The sequence below is a fragment of the Eretmochelys imbricata genome, chromosome 2 (genome assembly GCF_965152235.1).
Source record: "Eretmochelys imbricata isolate rEreImb1 chromosome 2, rEreImb1.hap1, whole genome shotgun sequence".
Classification (NCBI taxonomy): domain Eukaryota; kingdom Metazoa; phylum Chordata; order Testudines; family Cheloniidae; genus Eretmochelys; species Eretmochelys imbricata.
Genome location: NC_135573.1, coordinates 60508501 through 60527285, shown reverse-complemented (window position 1 = coordinate 60527285; position 18785 = coordinate 60508501). Strand labels below are relative to the sequence as shown.

At 41.0% G+C, this 18785-nt stretch overlaps 1 protein-coding gene across 1 annotated transcript in view; it reads right to left on the bottom strand.

The window, feature by feature from the left end:
• The window catches only part of CPA6 (carboxypeptidase A6), a 111079-nt gene that overhangs the window by 35918 nt on the left and 56376 nt on the right, over positions 1-18785 (bottom strand). Inside the window, exons 2-4 of the mRNA XM_077808682.1 lie at positions 18129-18204; positions 7783-7907; positions 405-519 (exon numbers count right to left, since the gene is read on the bottom strand). Coding sequence (XP_077664808.1) covers positions 405-519; positions 7783-7907; positions 18129-18204 — 316 coding nt within the window. The remainder of the gene's footprint in view (positions 1-404; positions 520-7782; positions 7908-18128; positions 18205-18785) is intronic.

Below are 18785 nucleotides of genomic sequence, written 5' to 3'. Positions count from 1 at the left end.
TTAATTTTATAGACCTCCATTATATCCCCCTTTAGTTGTTTCTTTTCCAACATGAACAGTCCCAGTCTTTTTACTCTCTCCTTGTATGGAAGCTGTTCCATACTCCTGGTCATTTTTGTTCCCTTCTCTGTACCTTTTCCAGTTCCAATATATCTTTTTTGAGATGTCAAACCCTGAAAGAAAATATTATAAATAATAATGGATTAAAAAACAAACTTTAAAGGGTCTATATTTTTATTTTATTTTATATAACACATTTAGAAAATGAATATGTACGTTTAACATTTACTAGCATCTCTATTCATCAGGATCAGAACACACTTCTAAATAGATAGGGTGAAATCTTAGCCTCGCTGAAGTGAATGGGAGTTTAGATAACAGACACCTTTTCATTTTCAACATACCTCTTCCAGTGAGTGATACACTTCATAGTTGTATCCTGGTACTGATCTACGATTCCTACATGATCGCAAACCACTTTGTTTTTCTATCGCTTTCTGTAGATCAGATATGATGATCCTAGATTAAAAAGAAAGCAGCATTATTAAATGGCATGAATAAAATACAGTGCGATGCAAAATAAATATCAGATTTAAAGAGAAATAAAGCCACAGTAAAATCGTGCTGATGTTACATCGTCCTTTTTTATTTTAAACAATAAAAGTTTGCAGGCTTATTACAATACACGCTGCCAAATAAGTAGTCCAATTGCTTTGAAACATAACAGTGCTTTCAAAAACAGAGGCAGCTTGTTTTTAAGTGAATGAAACAGAAAGATGTAAACAACTTAGCCTAATTTAAATGTATTCAAGTTATGCTAATATGGCAGCACTTGTAGCCTACTTTTATACTGGAAAAAAAATCTGTAAAATATGCATGCCTATGTTTTCTCTCCATGTAGAAGTGCCGAACCATACATATAGATACGGGGGGGTCAGATACAAAACAACAAGAAAACATCAGACTTGGGCATTGAAAATATTCCATCTAAAGCAAAAATGAATGTGTAAAATTTTCCTTGGTTTATCATGTATAGTTATACTACAGTTCTTCTATGAAATATTCATCTTGCAGTCAGTCATTTTAAAAGTGTCGAGCAAAAACTGAGAAACAAAAATTGCGTAATGTAACCTAAATAGACGGTCACACCCTTAGACATAGACAGGAAGAGGGGGCTGGTATTGAAAGAGAAATGCAGAAAACAGCTTTTCTATTTTTCTGCCTAGACTAAAGAATAGCCCAGAAAGGTCAGTAACTCATGGAAAGAAGTCGATCCGACTCGGTGGAGCGCTGTGATCTCAGACATTTAGGGCCAGAGTCTGATCATACAATAGCTTAAATCAGGAGTACCTTCGCTGAATCAGTGGCGATATGATATGTCAGTATAAAATTAAGAACAGAATCGGGCTTTGAAAATCATGGTGCTACTCTCTTGAACTGAATCGCTCTAACATTGCAATTAATGCCCCCAGGCGTCATTTGTATAAAATGAGGGTGATGCTCAATCTTTTTAATTCTTAAAGCATCAATGATTAATGCAGAAAAAAGAAATGCTCTATTTACTAACTTCATAAACTACTAACTATATCACTTTAATATGTAATCAGCATATCAATATGTGTACCAAAGTAATTATGATCTATGTTCTTCAAATAAATATCTCAGGGAAGTAATATATATATAATTATGACTGAAGGCATCTCTTCAGTCATACATTTTAAAATAAATTCCAGGGTGTCAAGGTTCCTCCCCCATTCTGAACTCTAGGGTACAGATGTGGGGACCTGCATGAAAACCTCCTAAGCTTACTTTTACCAGCTTAGGTTAAAACTTCCCCAAGGTACAAATTAATTTTATCCTTTGTCCTTGGAATATCCACTGCCACCACCAAACTCTAACTGGGTTTACTGGGAAATGTAGTTTGGACACGTCTTTCCCCCCAAAATCCTCCCAACCTTTGCACCCCACTTCCTGGGAAAGGTTTGGTAAAAATCCTCACCAATTTGCATAGGTGACCACAGACCCAAACCCTTGGATCTGAGAACAATGAAAAAGCATTCAGTTTTCTTACAAGAAGACTTTTAATAGAAATAGAAGTAAATAGAAGTAAAGGAATCACCTCTGTAAAATCAGGATGGTAGATACCTTACAGGGTAATTAGATTCAAAACATAGAGAATCCCTCTAGACAAAACCTTAAGTTACAAAAAAGACACACAGACAGAAATAGTCATTCTATTCAGCACAGTTCTTTTCTCAGCCATTTAAAGAAATCATAATCTAACACATACCTAGCTAGATTACTTACTAAAAGTTCTAAGACTCCATTCCTGTTCTATCCCCGGCAAAAGCAGCATACAGACAGACACAGACCCTTTGTTTCTCTCCCTCCTCCCAGCTTTTGAAAGTATCTTGTCTCCTCATTGGTCATTTTGGTCAGGTGCCAGCAAGGTTACCTTTAGCTTCTTAACCCTTCACAGGTGAGAGGATTTTTCCTCTGGCCAGGAGGGATTTTAAAGGGGTTTACCCTTCCCTTTATATTTATGACACAGGGCTATAGCCTTGATTTTCTGAGCACTCTGAGCCCAGGCCAACAAAGCACTTAAGCATGTGCTTAACTTTAAGCATGTGAGTGATCCAGCTGAAGTCGGTGGGGTTACTCACATGTTAAAGTTAAGCACATACTTAAGTGCTCTGCTGAATCCTGGGCAGAATGTTCAGGATCAAGTCCTTTCACGATCAAGTCCTATTTGATCATCTTGAAGTGTGTAGATTTAAACATAACTCCCCATGTATAGATTTCTGTGCCTCAGAATGAGAATATACTATAGGGTCTTTCAGTGAGCACATACTATGTTTACTTATTGTGGCCCAGGGCTCTAACTTCAATTGCAAGTGGATATCAGGGACTGAATAGTCAACCTAGACACTACAGGTACAGGAGCCTATCACAAGGTGACTGGTCCCTTTCAGAGGGAACAGATCAAGTTCCCCTGTGACTTATTAGCCGCTTGCAAGTGGGATCTCATAGAAGGCACCTGGTATCTATAACTCCTCAGGCACTGGTTAGGACAAGGAGGAAGAAGAAACAGGAAGTGGTGGGAGGAGGAAGAAGGAGTGGAAGAGATGAAGAAGATTCTCTGGAGCAAGCTGCATAAACCCCTTACAGAGCAAGAGTTGGGAGCTGCTGTGGGGAAGAGCTGGTGCAGAGAAAGAACTGGAGAGAATTGGTGGGACAGGGCTGGCTGGAGCTAGGGAATCCCAGTGACTGAAAGGCTCATGTAGCAGCCCCTAGTTAAAAGGGAAGATCCGACTCAGCTAAGGCCAGGCTGAACATATAAGAGAGTGATTCTGAAGAAGCAGGGATTGGATTCATGGGCAAAGGCGGCCTGGGGTATGGAACACTATGGGAAACCCACTTGCAGGAGCTATTTGGGGGTCTGTGAACTGTTTCACATTGAGAGTCCTGTGAATGGATGCACTTATATTAATAAATGATGCTTGGAAATAGGGCTTTTATTAGACTCTGAGAGAGACCTCATTCCTTTCCTGGGCAGTGATATAGCCACTAGTCTGTGGCGGAAAGGATGGGCACCTCGAGTGACCACAGGGACTGAAGAAGGAGAAATTGAGGCAGGACTTGCCTGTATTGCAGAGGTTAGCTGCTTGATGGTGCCCTGGTGTGGTGGCCCCTGTGACAGAGCCTCTTCAGTAAAAGATGATCTGGTGCATAGCCTGTGTCAAGGTTCCTTCTCCACTCTGAACTCTAGGGTACAGATGTGGGGACCTGCATGAAAGACCCCCTAAGCTTATTTTTACCAGCTTAGGTTAAAAACTTTCCCAAGGTACAAGCTTTGCCATGTCCTTGAACAGTATTCTGCCACCACCAAGCATTTTAAACAACGAACAGGGAAAGAGACCACTTGGAGACATCTTCCCCCAGAATATCCCCCCCAAGCCCTACACCCCCCTTTCCTGGGGAAGGCTTGATAATAATCCTCACCAATTGGAACAGGTGAACACAGACCCAAACCTTTGGATCTTAAGAACAATGAAAAATTAATTAGGTTCTTAAAAGAAGAATTTTAATGAAAGAAAAGGTAAAAGAATCACGTCTGTCAAATCAGGATGGTAAATACCTTACAGGGTAATCAGATTCAAAACATAGAGAATCCCTCCAGGCAAAACCTTAAGTTACAAAAAGACACAAAAACAGGAATATACATTCCCTCCAGCACAGCTTATTTTACAAGCCATTAAACAAAAGAAAATCTAACACATGTTCTAGCTAGATTACTTACTAACTTTACAGGAGTTTTAAGGCTTACATTCCTGATTTGTTCCCGGCAAAAGCATTACACAGACAGACCAAACCCTTTGTCCCACCCCCCCCCTCCAGATTTGAAAATATCTTGTCCCCTCATTGGTCATTTTGGGTCAGGTGCCAGCGAGGTTACCTTAGCTTCTTAACCCTTTAGAGGTGAAAGGGTTTTGCCTCTGGTCAGGAGGGATTTTATAGCACTGTATACAGAAAGGTGGTTACCCTTCCCTTTATATTTATGACAGCCTGTTTTCATGGCCGTCTTATTGCTAGCTAAATAAGAGTTTGGTAAATTCAAGGGTCAGATAAAACTATGTATTATAGATGGGGCTGGTAATACTGCCTATTTATTTGCACATTTGCTGAGCCAAACAATAGCATTCTTAGTGGCCAAGTGGAACTCTCGGAACTCACTGCTGAATTTGGCTAATGGGCACTCCTCAACAATGAGTATTATTGTTTGATATGCGCAGCAGCTGCAGCTTGGGTTGTCTTGAAGACCCCAGCAGTGCTGGCTGCTGCACAGAGGCCTTGGCCAGTTCAGAATCAGTTAAGAACTGAACCACTGGGCGGCAATGGATCCGCGTTCTTGTTGTGCCACCTGTCAGTACCCAGCGCAGTCCAGGAAAGCTAATGATCCTCCTAGCAAGCCAAATTCTGCATGCTCATACTTGAAGAATCCTGGTATTGCCACCTCCAGTGACTCTAAGAATGAGCAATCCCACAGCTTCCATACCATTAGGCCCGCACTCCAAGTCTTACTACTAAACATTGAGGGTTTATCGACAGCCAGGCGATCAAACAGCATTCTTGCTCACTGCCTATTAAAGTTGCCTGACATGTCCCTTTGTTTTATAAGACTTTGTTTTCACTTGCTTATATTTTTGACAAATTTTAACTGTTCTGGTTGAAATTTTACATGTCAGGTGTCTGCCTCAGGCTGAATATTTTTAGAAAGTTTCACCCAGAACAGTTAAGCTGATTCTTAGAATCAGACTAGTGTCAAATACATTGTTATACCATGTTTTTTTATACCATGTTAAAAAAAAATCTGGCCTGCCTGCCTGCTTTGGAGCAGGGACTTGATATCTGGCATTTGGGTGACCTGTGTATCAGGGATGTGCCTTTTGAGGTTTCCATGAAAATCTGCCCAATTTAGGCCAAGTTATAAACCTTTTGAAAAAGTATCATTTCATACATGCTAAGTAGAGATTTCATAGAGCTTTGTTGCTGAATGGTCCAAAGACTGGGACTGGTTGGGCAAAGAGACTGGGACTGAGGGCTGGTGGATGTAGATAAACTAGGATGGATGGGGGTGAGGACACTAGGAATGGGGGCCTGTGGGGGATGCGGGAGGCTAGGACTAGTTGCACAAGGAGATTGGGAGTGAGAACTGGGAAGGGAAGTAACAAGGGGAATAAATTAGGTTCTTAATTGAATCAAATATTGAATAGCTGCTCATTAAGTGAGCACTGTCCATCCTCTAGACTGAATGAGGCTGGGGTCCTGTGGAAAAATATTATGTAATCACTACAAAATTTGGAAAAAATGGCACGGTGGTAGTCCTGATGAAAAGGATCTGGAGGTTATAGTGGATCACAAATTGAATATGAGCCAACAATGTGATGCAGTTGTGAAAAAGACTAATATAGTTCTGGGTGTGTTTAAGGAGTATAATATGTAAGACATGGGAGGTAATTGTCCCACTCTACTCAGCACTGATGGAATACTGTGTCCAGTTCTGGGTGCCACATTTTAAGAAAGATGTGAGCAAATTGGAGGGAGTCCAGAATGCAAAGCAACAAAATGATAAAAGATTTAGAAAACCTGACCTACAGGGAAAGGGTAAAAGAACTGGATATGTTTAATTTGGAGAAAAGAAGACAGAGGCGGCACCTGATAGTCTTCCAATATCTTAAGGGCTCTTTACAGTGACCAATCGTTCTCCATGTCCACTGAAGGTAGGGCAAGAAGTAGTGGGTTTAATTTGCAGCAAGGCAGATTTAGGTTAGATGTTAGGAAAACCTTTCTAACTATAAGGATAGGTAAGCACTGGAAAAGGCTCCCAAGGGATATTGTGGCATTCCTGTCATAGGAGGTTTTAAAGAACAGGTTGGACAAACACCTATCAGGCATGGTCTAAGTATACTTGGTCCTGCCTCAGCATAGGGGGCTGGCCTAGATAATCTTTAGAGGTCCTTTCCAGCCCTACATTTCTATGTAATTAAAGACTCTATCATAATGCATATGCAGAAGGGATGAATTAAGGTTGCACAGGCAGCCTTAATTCTGGTGTTTCCTAACTTCTGAGTGCTTGATTTTGCAACATTAATAATGTTTTTAAAGTATTTTTTGATGACGATGACAACACTTGTGCCATCCTTTTTATAGACTTTTGTTGAGACAAGGAACAGCAGCAGCGATATGAATGCAAGAAACTGGACATGTCAATTCCTGTACAAAAATGTAACATAAAAGTTAAACATAAGTGTAAAAATATCACATAATCATCTCATTTTTAAATGCAAGCAAAATTGCCATAATGTAGGGCCCATAGCAAAACAGCTTTGATCTTGGGCTACTAGCCCTGCATACTTAATTGTTTTATATTTGCTTTTATTTTGAGGACTACAAATTTAGTAATTTGAGATCATTGCAATCTATAAGAAATAATCATACTGAGAGTGACTTCCAGTCAAAGCATACCACTTTGTTTGTATACTTTACAAACATTAATGTTTTATCCACACTGAGATAAGTACAATTACCCCATATAGGACGTGATTCAACAAATTACTTACGCACATGCTTAAGAATGTGAGTAGTCTATGGGCTTCAGGAGGGCTCCTCATGTGCTTAACGTTACATATATTAACTTAGATGCCTTGCTGAATCAAGACATTAACCACACGATCACCCTTTCTCTCTACATGAAGAGTATGATCAATACAATTTGAAACATTCCTGAATACTTAAAAACATTTATGTGGGATGTGATGCTTATTCAGTCTTTGTTCTACGTGACCTATGTTTTGTGACCAGAACAGAGAGTTATAAAACAAATCAGTGCATTCCTTTATGTAATTAATGAAGCATGTGAGCGCTCTCATTTACAGTATACTTATAAGCAAACCCAACTCCTGTTAAGTGTATGTACAAGCAAAACAGACTATAGAACAGGAGCAGTAATTACCATCTTTCTCACAACAGATACAATTTGACATGCATTCCAGACACACTGGTCTGCACTCTAAAGGAGGCCATTTAATTAAACTGTTTGCCTGTGGGAGACTCTGTTATTCCATAAAATGACTGTCTTGTTGTGAATATCTAGCTACCTGTGAGACAAATTGAAAATATGCTGTGCTGAAACAAGCTTGGTATTATAGACATAAACCTGCAGTAGAGGTCAGATCCCACGTTCCACCAGAATAACTCGCAGAAAGTGAAATGGAAGCTTACGTGTATTTGATGTTTGCTTGTTGCAGGTAGGGTAGCAGAATTTGTGAACTGTTCCCTGGAACATGTACATCTGTGACTGTACCCTCTGAGATGTGGAAGACGCTGCTGGGCTGCCACAGGTCCACCTGTAGTGCAGGAACCAACCTGTAATTCATATTTATTCAGTGTAGGTGGGGAAATCCAGGAGACAGCATGGTTGTAATTTTCTTCTATGTATCTAATATGGCATGTTGTTTATTTAGCATCACTGGAGTACTAATGCTTAGTGCACTGGTCAAACACTGCTTACTTACAGTAGTTAGAGAATGACTCAAACTTTTATTTTTGAAACAAAAATGTTTCACTTTCAGTTTAACAAAAAATTTTTTGACCTCTTCTTGGTCTGAACTACCTTGTCAAAATCTTGCACATTCCCGCTGCATCAGCTTCCCTATAGTCAGCAACGTTTGTTTTCATTTTTATTTTTCAATAGGGCAATGCAAGGAAAGAAAACTGAGGAGAAATGGAAAGTGTTCAAAAATATATGAATGTGGTGTTTGCAAAGTGTATGCTAAAGTTCTGCAATGACCTTTGGTAATAAATATGCCAGAGGTACAACCCAAGTTTCAATGCAGATTAGGTTAGCACGGGGCTGTAAAATAGGTGAGATTGTGTTCATACTTGAGGGTTATCTGTGGTTTGTGTCTATGGTCAGGACACAGTCCTAACTCAGTGCTGAATGACAATATCTAGATGGTGCTGTGGTAGATGGGAATAGTCCCACTTTGGAAAAAAAAAGTACAGTACATAGAAAGGTTACAAAATCAAGGAAAGGTAACATATACCTAAATGCAAGTGTCTACACCTCCAAATTAATTTGTAATTTTATTTTCTAAGTATAAAAGAAACATGGTGTATTTTATTTCTGGTCACGTTAGCACTGTTGCCTTTTTTGGCTCAAGTGGTTAGCCAATATGTGGGGCCTTGTGGGATTGTTTCCTCTAGGAGGAGAAATCAATGACGAGTCATGTATATTCTTTGGCGCAATTCTGTTTGTTTACAAAGAATACACACAAAGTCCTTTTCTGCTGAACACGGTAGAAACAACGGCAAGCTGTTTCCTTGTTCACTATTTTTGAGTCTGCCCTTCCAGGCAGTTCTGTGCCCAAGGAGTTCTGTCTCTCTGCTCCCTCTCAGGGTCATGTTCATGACCACGTCCCTCCCCGCTGGCTTTCTGCCTCTAACAAACCCTCCCATCCACTCACCCCTCTTTCCAAACAACCTCCTCGCTCCTGCATTTGGCACCAGTCCCAGGGAAATCCCTCAGACTACATGGCTTAGCCCTGCTCTGGCTTTGCGATGTGTCCTATGGCCTGGACAGCAATCTCCTTTTGTTTCCAGTTAACACTACATGAAGGGGCATTGAATTGATCCTTCCAATTAATCTGAAAGAAAGATGCTTAACACACCAAACTGCTTTAACCAGGTCTGTGATTTGTTTTTAGATCAAAGACCTACTTGTTGGGCACAATTAACACCTTCCAGCACAATACTATTATAATTTACTCTTAATATCCAGACTAAGTTGAGTCTATTTATATATTCTGGAGTATATAAAGGTAATAATTTGCTATACTTGTTTTTTAACTAATAGTTTAACTTTTTTAATTTATTGAATTAGGTGTGGCACTGCAGGTACCAAACCTTTCCTTGTTCATAAGATCATTATGGGATCTGGTTTCCCATGCCTCTGAGGAATGTCAGGCTCATAATACAACTATTGTTGTGATGAAAGCTGTTAAAATGGCCTAGTGAAGAGTCTTTACTGGCATTTTTAAGCCTCTGATATTTTGGAATTTATTGCCAGTAACAAAAACAATCGCGTTCCTTTCTTCTTGCTTTATTTATGCGCTCTATCAGTGTGAATGCTCGTGCCCACACACGTACTCTAACCAACACTAAATTTGTTTAATACACTTTCAAATAGACTAATTTCCCCGGTCACTAATATAGTCAAGTCACTTCCAGTGGCATTTTAATCACCAGATATTTTGATTACTTAACTCCCAAGAGATACACTGACGAACAGGAGGACATTTGGGATTTACATTAACACCTTAATGAGTGGTAGGGCATTAAACATGTTTAGTGCTGGGAGACTGGATGTCAGTAGGTAGCAATCTGACTTTCCTTTCTTGCACAGATGAAAAACACTGAATGATGGACACTAACCTATGTGCTAATACTCTGAAAATAATAATTAATAATAATAATAATTAATAATAAAACAATGGAAGGCCAAGCTGCAGTGGCAGCATGTTAAAATTATAGGGTAGAGCACAGAAGAAATGATTTAGGCCTTGATCCTGCCAACACTTTCATATCTGAGTTCCCTCTCAGCATATGAGTTGTCCCACTGAAGTCAGCAAAACTACTTGTGTGTGACGTTATTCACCTACAAATGGGTTTGTAGGCTCAGGACAGTAGACTGATGAACATCAACTCCTCCTGCTAGGTAAGGCTTTCTAACTTCTATTATGTCTGGGTGGCCAAAAATGAGGGAGCCAAAGCCATCTTCTTACTGCCACCACTCTCTACTATGTAGAAGTGGAGTTTGGAGGTAGTGGTGAATCAGGGCCAGTGTATTTAGAAAGTGAGCACATAGGAGGCCTATGAATTCGATAGGTTCTGAACGCAGTCCTGTCCAACTGTCCTTAGTTGCACTGATAATGGGCCAATTAAAGGATAAGAGGTCTGTGAAAGAGTCTCTGGGGCTTCTGTAAGGACTTGTGTGGCAACCAGGAAGAGGCAAAAAGTAATCAAAGCTTTATTTAATATATTTGACAATAACCGCACAATAGACTCTCTCCTTTGTTTGCTTTTCAGTGAGGTTGGTAAAGGGAAGTGTTACATGGTTAGTGACTCAACCAGTTGCAGTGACCACAGTACCAATTGTAATAGAATACTAACAATACAGAGCTTGAAGTTTCAAGTTGCACAAATCTCTGGGAAATTGTAACATGTTAATGATCTTGCTGCTTTATTGCAACTGGTATAATTTTACCCAAGGTTTTACCCTGTAATAAAAGATATTTTTCCTGAGAGTTACTGAATAAAAATTTAACTCAATTGTATCCTAAATAAATATCTGTTTTTACAGACATGTATAAGTATCATAAACCTAAATGTATATGAAAGATTTGAAACAGGTACTTTAAAGGGTCTTGACAGAAAAAAAAAGTTTCTTACTAAGCTTTACAATTCAGACTTGATTTTTATTTCAGAGTTACCTCTGCACAGCACCAAAACATGGAATATCAAACCACGGAACAGGTCCTGGTCCCACTGAAGCTAGTAAAAGTTTTGCCATTGACATAACAGAGTGGAACCAGGCCCTCTCAGCATTTGGGAGCCAGCTGAATACTTTCACCCGAAACAGGTATTTCTAGTTGCTTTGTTTTATGAATGCAATGTATATACTTTGTGGACTAAGCCTTTCCTTCTTTATCTAACAGCTTCCAGTTTGTTGCTTTTTCTGCAACAATCTTTCCCTTCTACCCCCTCAGTATTTAAGTTACATTCACTTATGCTCCCTTGCACTCATTTATGCTGATTTATCAGGATTTAATTTATTCCAGCACCATCATGTCTCCTCTGAATTTGAAACATTGTGTGGATTCCTGATTTACACTTGTGTAAGTTAGATCAGAATCAGGTTTGATGTCTACAGCATCTTGCTACACATGTACAAGGTGCTTATTTTGTCTGGAACTCTGCTAGGGAGCTGCATCCACTCTGTGCCTCTGGTGTGAATCTCTTCTTGGGCAAAGAAGGCAAAGCAGCACTTCTTATGAGTGGCTTTGTTAGTGAGTGCATTTTCAGGCAGGCATTTATCCTCTGAAAACTCATTCAGCATTTGCCTTAGGAGCTGCAAGGTACCAACTGATCCTTTCCCCCTACAAGGTACTGTCTAAATTCCCTGAGCAGCAGAGCCAGGATCAGTTCAAGGATTACAATGTGAGCAGCTGCTGTAAGGGCAAGACAAACAGAAGGGAATGGGGGTGTGGCTGCTAGGTCTGTTACTTTGACCCCTTCTGTTACCCCAGGGAGGGCCTGTGTGCGCTTGTATATTTTTGTAAAAGATGTTGGAGAATCAGGGTGGTGTAACTCCATCTGTTACACCAGAATTATCATGGAACAGCAGCTGCAGTGCTCAGTTTACAGATGCAACCCAGAATATCTGACAAAGAAATGGCTAGAAAGACACTGGCTTAGAGGAGAGCAGCAACTGGTCTTAAAGGTTCAAATGAAGTAGTTCTTCATTAGTGATATTGACCAAAAGGGTCCCAAAGCAGATAAATAGCTGATGAAAGTAGGTCTGAGAATCAAAGTAAACTTTCAATTATCTGGAAAATACTTTGGAATGTGGCATTTGTTCCAATCAGTCAACTGGATTAAAACCATGAAGGAGTTTATAAATCAACAACAGGACTCTCAATTTATCCTGAGCAATGGAGAGCAGATGGCAGTGGACAATCAACTGAGGTATGTGATGCAGAGAAATACTGGAAGGATGGCAAGAATGGCTGTCAATAAGCTAGATACATACTGCAAAAAAAAAAAAAATTGTGAGTTTTCATTTGAATTGTTAAAGATTTGCTTTCAATGTGCTGGATTCCCTAATGTACTAAAGTCATTTAGTGGTGCAGAGTGGATTTAAAAGTGCTGGAAATATCCAGTGGAAAGTTCCCTTGGTACAGGGGAACTCAGCTGGGATGGAAAGCTAAAGGAGGTAACTCCACCAGCCATCTCTCGTTGCACCTCTGACATAGGGGAGGGAGGGAACAAACAGCTCAGGTGTGTTCTAGGCAGTAGGTGTGCACAAGGCAGGAATGTGGTGGAGCAGAACCCCCCTCCCCACTACTTAACCCTTCACTGGCATATTGTCCAAGGAGCTTACACCAGTGGCAGAAGTTAAAGTGGGTCCCCTGCTGCTCTAGTGGGGCTGCGTGGCCAAGGATGAGGGAGCTGAAGCCATCTCCCTAGTGCACCACTTTTAACTATGTCCTACTGCAGTTCTGAGGTATTGGTGAGTTGAGGGCAGTTTATTTAGGCCTCCCTTGAGCTCACTTTCTGAATAAGTTCACTGGTGGGAATATTGGCAAAAACAGGGAATTTTAAACAAGTATTGGAGAATCTGTAGCAAGCAAGCAAGTTTTGAATTGTAAGAGTGAGCATTCTCACTAGAAACCTGATTAACAGTCACGCTCATCCAGTCAACACTCTGTAGTCTGTGTGTCCAGTCAAAGCTATTCAACTCAGATTCTAATACTGAATACTCACAATGAACTGCTGACAAAGAAGCCACAGGCCAAACTAAAATTAATAATAAATCTGAGGCAGTTGTAATTTACCCAAGGGCAATTCATGGTCAGAAAGTTAAAATGTGTGGAATTAATTAATCAGTATGTATTATTCACTCAGTAAAGACAGTGACATTTGAATTGCGATAGGGACTACAGGCCTTATTCAGGTATTGGTCCGATTGTGCTCGGCCCTGTACAAACACTGATCAAAAAGGCATTCCCTGCCCCAATTAGGTTCAGATTCTCTGTTTGAAACCGAGACATTTTAAAGATAAACTAAAGAAAATAAAAAACACAGCAAACTCCAAGAGTACCCTGCTTGGAATTCTTAGTCCAGGCTTCTGTAAGCAGACATTTAAGAAAGGATTTACTTCTTGTTGAGCTACTCTTGCCACCAAACTATCCTATTAATCCTAGATCCAGAATCCCCTTTCAAAACCTGCTCTGAATTGCAACTAGCTGGCTTTGATAGCTCTGCAAGTGACAAGCAGGCTTAGATTCATAGATTCATAGATACTAAGGTCAGAAGGGACCATTATGATCATCTAGTCCGACCTCCTGCACAACGCAGGCCACAGAATCTCACCCAACCACTCCTGCGAAAAACCTCTCACCTATGTCAGAGCTATTGAAGTCCTCAAATCGTGGTTTAAAGACTTCAAGGAGCAGAGAATCCTCCAGCAAGTGACCCGTGCCCCATGCTACAGAGAAAGGTGAAAAACCTCCAGAGCCTCTTCCAATCTGTCCTGGAGGAAAATTCCTTCCCGACCCCAAATAAGGCGATCAGCTGAACCCTGAGCAAATGGGCAAGATTCACCAGCCAGATACCCAGGAAAGAATTTTCTGTAGTAACTCAGATCCCACCCCGTCTAACATCCCATCACAGGCCATTGGGCCTATTTACCATGAATAGTTCAAGATCAATTAATTGCCAAAATCATGTTATCCCAGGAAAGTATAGGCTGTGTCAGTGTCAGTCTCTTTCTCTCCCCCAGTTGTTGTTTTTTTTTATCTACTGTAGTAGCCTACCAGCTTGTATGGCAGCCCTGCCGTTTCCTTCAACTTTCCTGTACAGGTAAACTTTTATTTATCTGTGTTCCTGAAACTAAGCATAAAACATAACCTGACAGAGTGCCTAAGAGTGCTGGAAAATAGTGTTCTTCTAATTCAGCAACCCAGAGAGAGTAGAAGGGATATGCCCAGCTTTACATTATGATTCTTGTTTAGGAAATGTCAGTGTTAAGAACAGTCATTTAAACAAACAAGCAGAGACCACTCTCCGCTCCCCAAACCTCCCGCCCCCCCCCCCACAACAAACTTTTCCACTTCAAGAAAAATGTTTGTTTTTCCTTGTTCTTGCCTTTGTCCAGGTCAGTGGGTCATACAGGGTTGGTCTACGCTGCAGTTCGACACCTACGGCTCACTCACGTCAGTTGATTTGGGCTGCAGGGTATAAAATGGCAATGTAGATGTTCAGGCTACAGCCAGAGCTCTGGGACCCCATAAGGGGATTGGGTCCCAGAGCCCAGGCTTCAGCCTGAACCTAAACATCTACCTTGCAGTTTTACAGCCCTGCAGCCCGAGCCCAAGTCAGCATAGGCCAGTAATGTGTGTTTAATTGGTGTGTAGACATACCCATAAGAAGGGGTAAATTTGCATTTGTTTCATGCTCAGGTCACCGACAGAAATCACAAGCACCTTTGGAATGTCTTCTTGAGATAGAAGGACAGTGCTTTATAGTAGGATAACCAGAGACCCTGCTCTGTCCTCTTTGTGCTGAATGTCTACGAGATGGTAGTGTTGTAGCCATTTTGGTCCCTGGACATTAAGGAGACAAAGCGGGTGAAGTAATCTCTTGTACTGGACCAACTTCTTTTGGTGACACAGACAAGCTTTTGGGTTACTCAGTGCTCTCCTTCAGGTCTGGGAATTAATGGGCCACTTAAACTTGAATGGTCCCTTAGAATGTGTGTTAACTACATATGCTAAACCAGTGGTTTTCAACCTTTTTTCATTTGTGGACTCCTAAAAAATTTCAAATGGAGTTGAGGACCTCTTTGGAAATCTTAGACATAGTCTACGGACTCCCCTGAGGTCCATTGACCAGAGGTTGAACACCACTATTCTCTGGTAACAACAACCTTTTGTGGACCTCTTAGACCTAGTCTGCAGAACACAGGTTGAAAACCACTGTGCTAAACAATCTGTTTCACCTTGTATTTACCTGTGACACTCTGAGTACGTTTCCCAGACCTGAAGAAGAGCTCTGTGTAGCTTGAAAGCTTGTCTTTCACCAATGGAAGTCAGTCCACTTTGTCTCAACAAAAGAGTGCTTGAGCTGTTTGAGCTGGCTGGAGATGAGTCTTCCTTTAATTCTGCAGGCTGTACAAGTAGGTCAGAGCCAAGTGATAACAGGTACCTGTCCCAAAGGCTTAGAGGGAGTTGGTCAGGATGAACGAAGAACATACAGGGCCCAAATTCAGAAGCCTAAATCCCCAGGGCCACCAGCCAGGAATGGTACAAATGTGGCTTTAAGCCACCTTCCCTCGACCAGGACCCAAGGTAGCTAGGGGTTGATTTGGCCCCTGACATTAGCTAGAGCAGCCTGGTGGCTAGGGTTCACTGGAGCACAGTGTTCTTTAGGTATGCCTCTCCTGGCTCAGTGTGCCCCCCTCACTGTGAGCCCCAGGATGGGTTCTGTAGCACTTCGGGGAAGGATGGTGCATTGGTTTAAGTCCCAGCCGACAAGTCAGGGTTCAATTATGTACTCCACCATAGTGTACTCCTTCACTGAGGACCCCTTAAGAAGTTCAAACATTCAAACCACTCTCCTTCTGCAGTCCAGTTTATTAGGTCCTGTACAAAGTTTTTTCAAAATAGACCTCAAACCTACAGTCCTCATCTCAATTCCAGTTGGTCCTGGACCCTCCTCCCTGAAGGGTCTAGTATTGCTTTAAAGTTCATTTCTTTTTCTCCATTTCCAAGTTGGACACAGTGCCTCCTACCTGGGAGTCTGTCATTCTGCTTTTCCCATACTACTTGCCTGAAGTTTAGCCTTCAACATTTATTTAATTAAAAATGTGTTAAGTCTTGAAATTATTCTGAGTTTTATTACACTGGTTCCACTCCCCCCCACTTGAGACACAGACGGTATGAGTAACATGATACTCAGGTGATATAAATTTACAACCCAAACCAAAAAATATTCAAAGTAAATGCCTCTTAAAACACTTCTTGTGTTTAAAATGTAGTAATCTGAGACTCCCTGAAGGCCAATATAAAAGAATACATAATTAAAGTAATTTGTACATTACTGCTATAGCCTACAGGTTTTCTTTTCTGTGTCTGTCACTGTGTTGATGGATTTGCAGAGACAGAAATATGTCAGTGTCTTGTTTTTTCTTTTATTGTACATGAACGTTTGTTCATACATTGGTTTCTATTTTCAGTTTCTCAGTGTGCTATTAACAATATGGTCATGTTTAGATGCAGTGCTCAAGAATGAAAGTTCTTTCTTTCTAGGGCAGGATTTGTTTCTGCTCTGAGAACTCGTGCACGCTCTCTCTATGTCTCTCTCTCTCTCTCTCTGAATGATAAGTTGGGGTGGGAAGACCAAGAAGGATTGCAGAACTCCCATGGCTTGATTTTCCGAGGGGCTGACTACCTGCAGCTCCAACTGACTTCTGGATTTGTGCACTTATAAAAATTGGCCCTTGGAGGGGTTTGGAAAAAGGCAAAACTGGATTAGTGACAAGTATATACAGGAATGTGTAAACCCACTGACATCCCTAGTTTGCCCCTCATATAGATGGGAAGTGAAATAGCTGCAGAGGGAACTGCAGCCCTGAGGCTTCGGAAGCAACCAAGCTTAGCTTGTTTCCACAAGCTAGGTACAGGGACCAGGATTTGATCCTGTGGGTGAATATTACTGTATGCAGGTACATTTTCATTTATTAAAAAAAAACTTCCTTTCAATCTTTTTAGCTTATTACATCATCCTAATCAATCTCTTTCTAATTAACCCGTCAGATTCCAGCGCACCTTGCCAAAATTGTATTACCCTGTTGTAAGAGTTACAGCATGTGGTCATTCAAGTTTCAACTGCTCCCACTTTGATGGAGAAGGAATCACTTTCTGTGAGCCTAAGGGAGCAATGTAATGAGAGAGTTGGGAGAGGTGCTTTGTGGGGATTGCTGTAGTAGAAGAGAGAAAAAAATACAGAGGGGAACAAAATAAAAATGCAACCAGAAACCCCAGAAGTCCAAGGGAGTTGTGGAGGTTGGTGTTTACTTTACTTATTTATTTATTGCCACTGGCTATTAAAGTTATTATTTATTTGTATTACAGTGACACCCAAAATTGCTAATTAGAACCAAAGCCCCACCGTGCAAGTGGTAGCTACTGTAGAAACATAAACACACTTTTCCGTGCCCTGAAAAGCGTACAGTCTGAGACTATTCACAAGAATCCATCTCCAGGTACCTGTAATGCCAGAGTTCAGTGCATGTGCATGGTGGTCCTCTTCCCCCGTTATCTCATGTCACAGAGGGCTGTGAGTATGGGTAGGAGGAAGGTTCTGTGCATACCTTCATCCTTCTCTGTGACCATGGTCATTGCTGCTGGCAGAGCAGTTCCTACCCCTTGTTAAGCTCTGCCGGAGAGGCAGCATTCTGGACAGTGCTCTTGTGATAAGCCAATGCAACGGCACTAGATACAAACAGGTGGAAACTTTGATTTCCCTGCTTTTATTTTCCTCTCTTTTTTTTTTAAGATGGGGGAATATTTTATTTTTAATAGTTGTAAAGTCTTTGAGCTTGGCTGAAGTGGGGATTCTTGGCTGAGGCCTCCACTCTTTCTTGTGCTTCCTCTCCACACATATTTTCAGTTGAATGTAACCCAGGATTTGAACCAGACATCCCGGGTGAAAGGCACGTGAATTAGCCCATTAAAGGCAACCCTCAAGAAGAGCGCTGGTATTGAAACTGCAAAGCGCAAACTCACCGTAAGCTGGTTAAATATGGCATTCAGTGCTTGTGCTTCTCTCTCGCTGTCCGGAACAAGCCGTATTACTTTATCACTGTTGGTAAGAGAACATTGAATTGAAGCTTTAAGAACTTGTTTCAACAATAGAACCCAGAAATAAATCTATCATTTACGGTCCATATTCATTTTGTCTCTTTCTAAATACTATTAACATAACAGGTGAATCAGAAATCTGCTTTCAAACCTGACCCCCCTTAACTGTACATTTCCCAAGTCCAAGAAGTAAGCTGATTATAGGTGGGGATGGCAGCTATTATTAAGGTTTCCCAATGCTTCCCATTATAAGACCCTGTTTTCAGTTGCTTATATCTTTGCCAAACTTAAACCATATGGGCTGAAATTTTCCATGATATGGGTCTGCTTCAGGCTGAATTTTTCTGGAAAACTTTAGCCAGAATGGTACAGGCATTTCTGAGAATGAGGATAGGGAATAACACGCTGTTCTGCCAGTGTTAAAAAAATTCTGGCTGCCTTTTCTTTGCAAAGTTCTAGAGCCCCCATTCTGCACAGCAGGAACTGGACATTTGGCCTTTGTGTTCAGCCTTGTGCCAGCCCCATAAAAATCTGCTCAAATGTGGCCCAGTTCAAAGATTGTAGTTCACACATGCTCAGTAC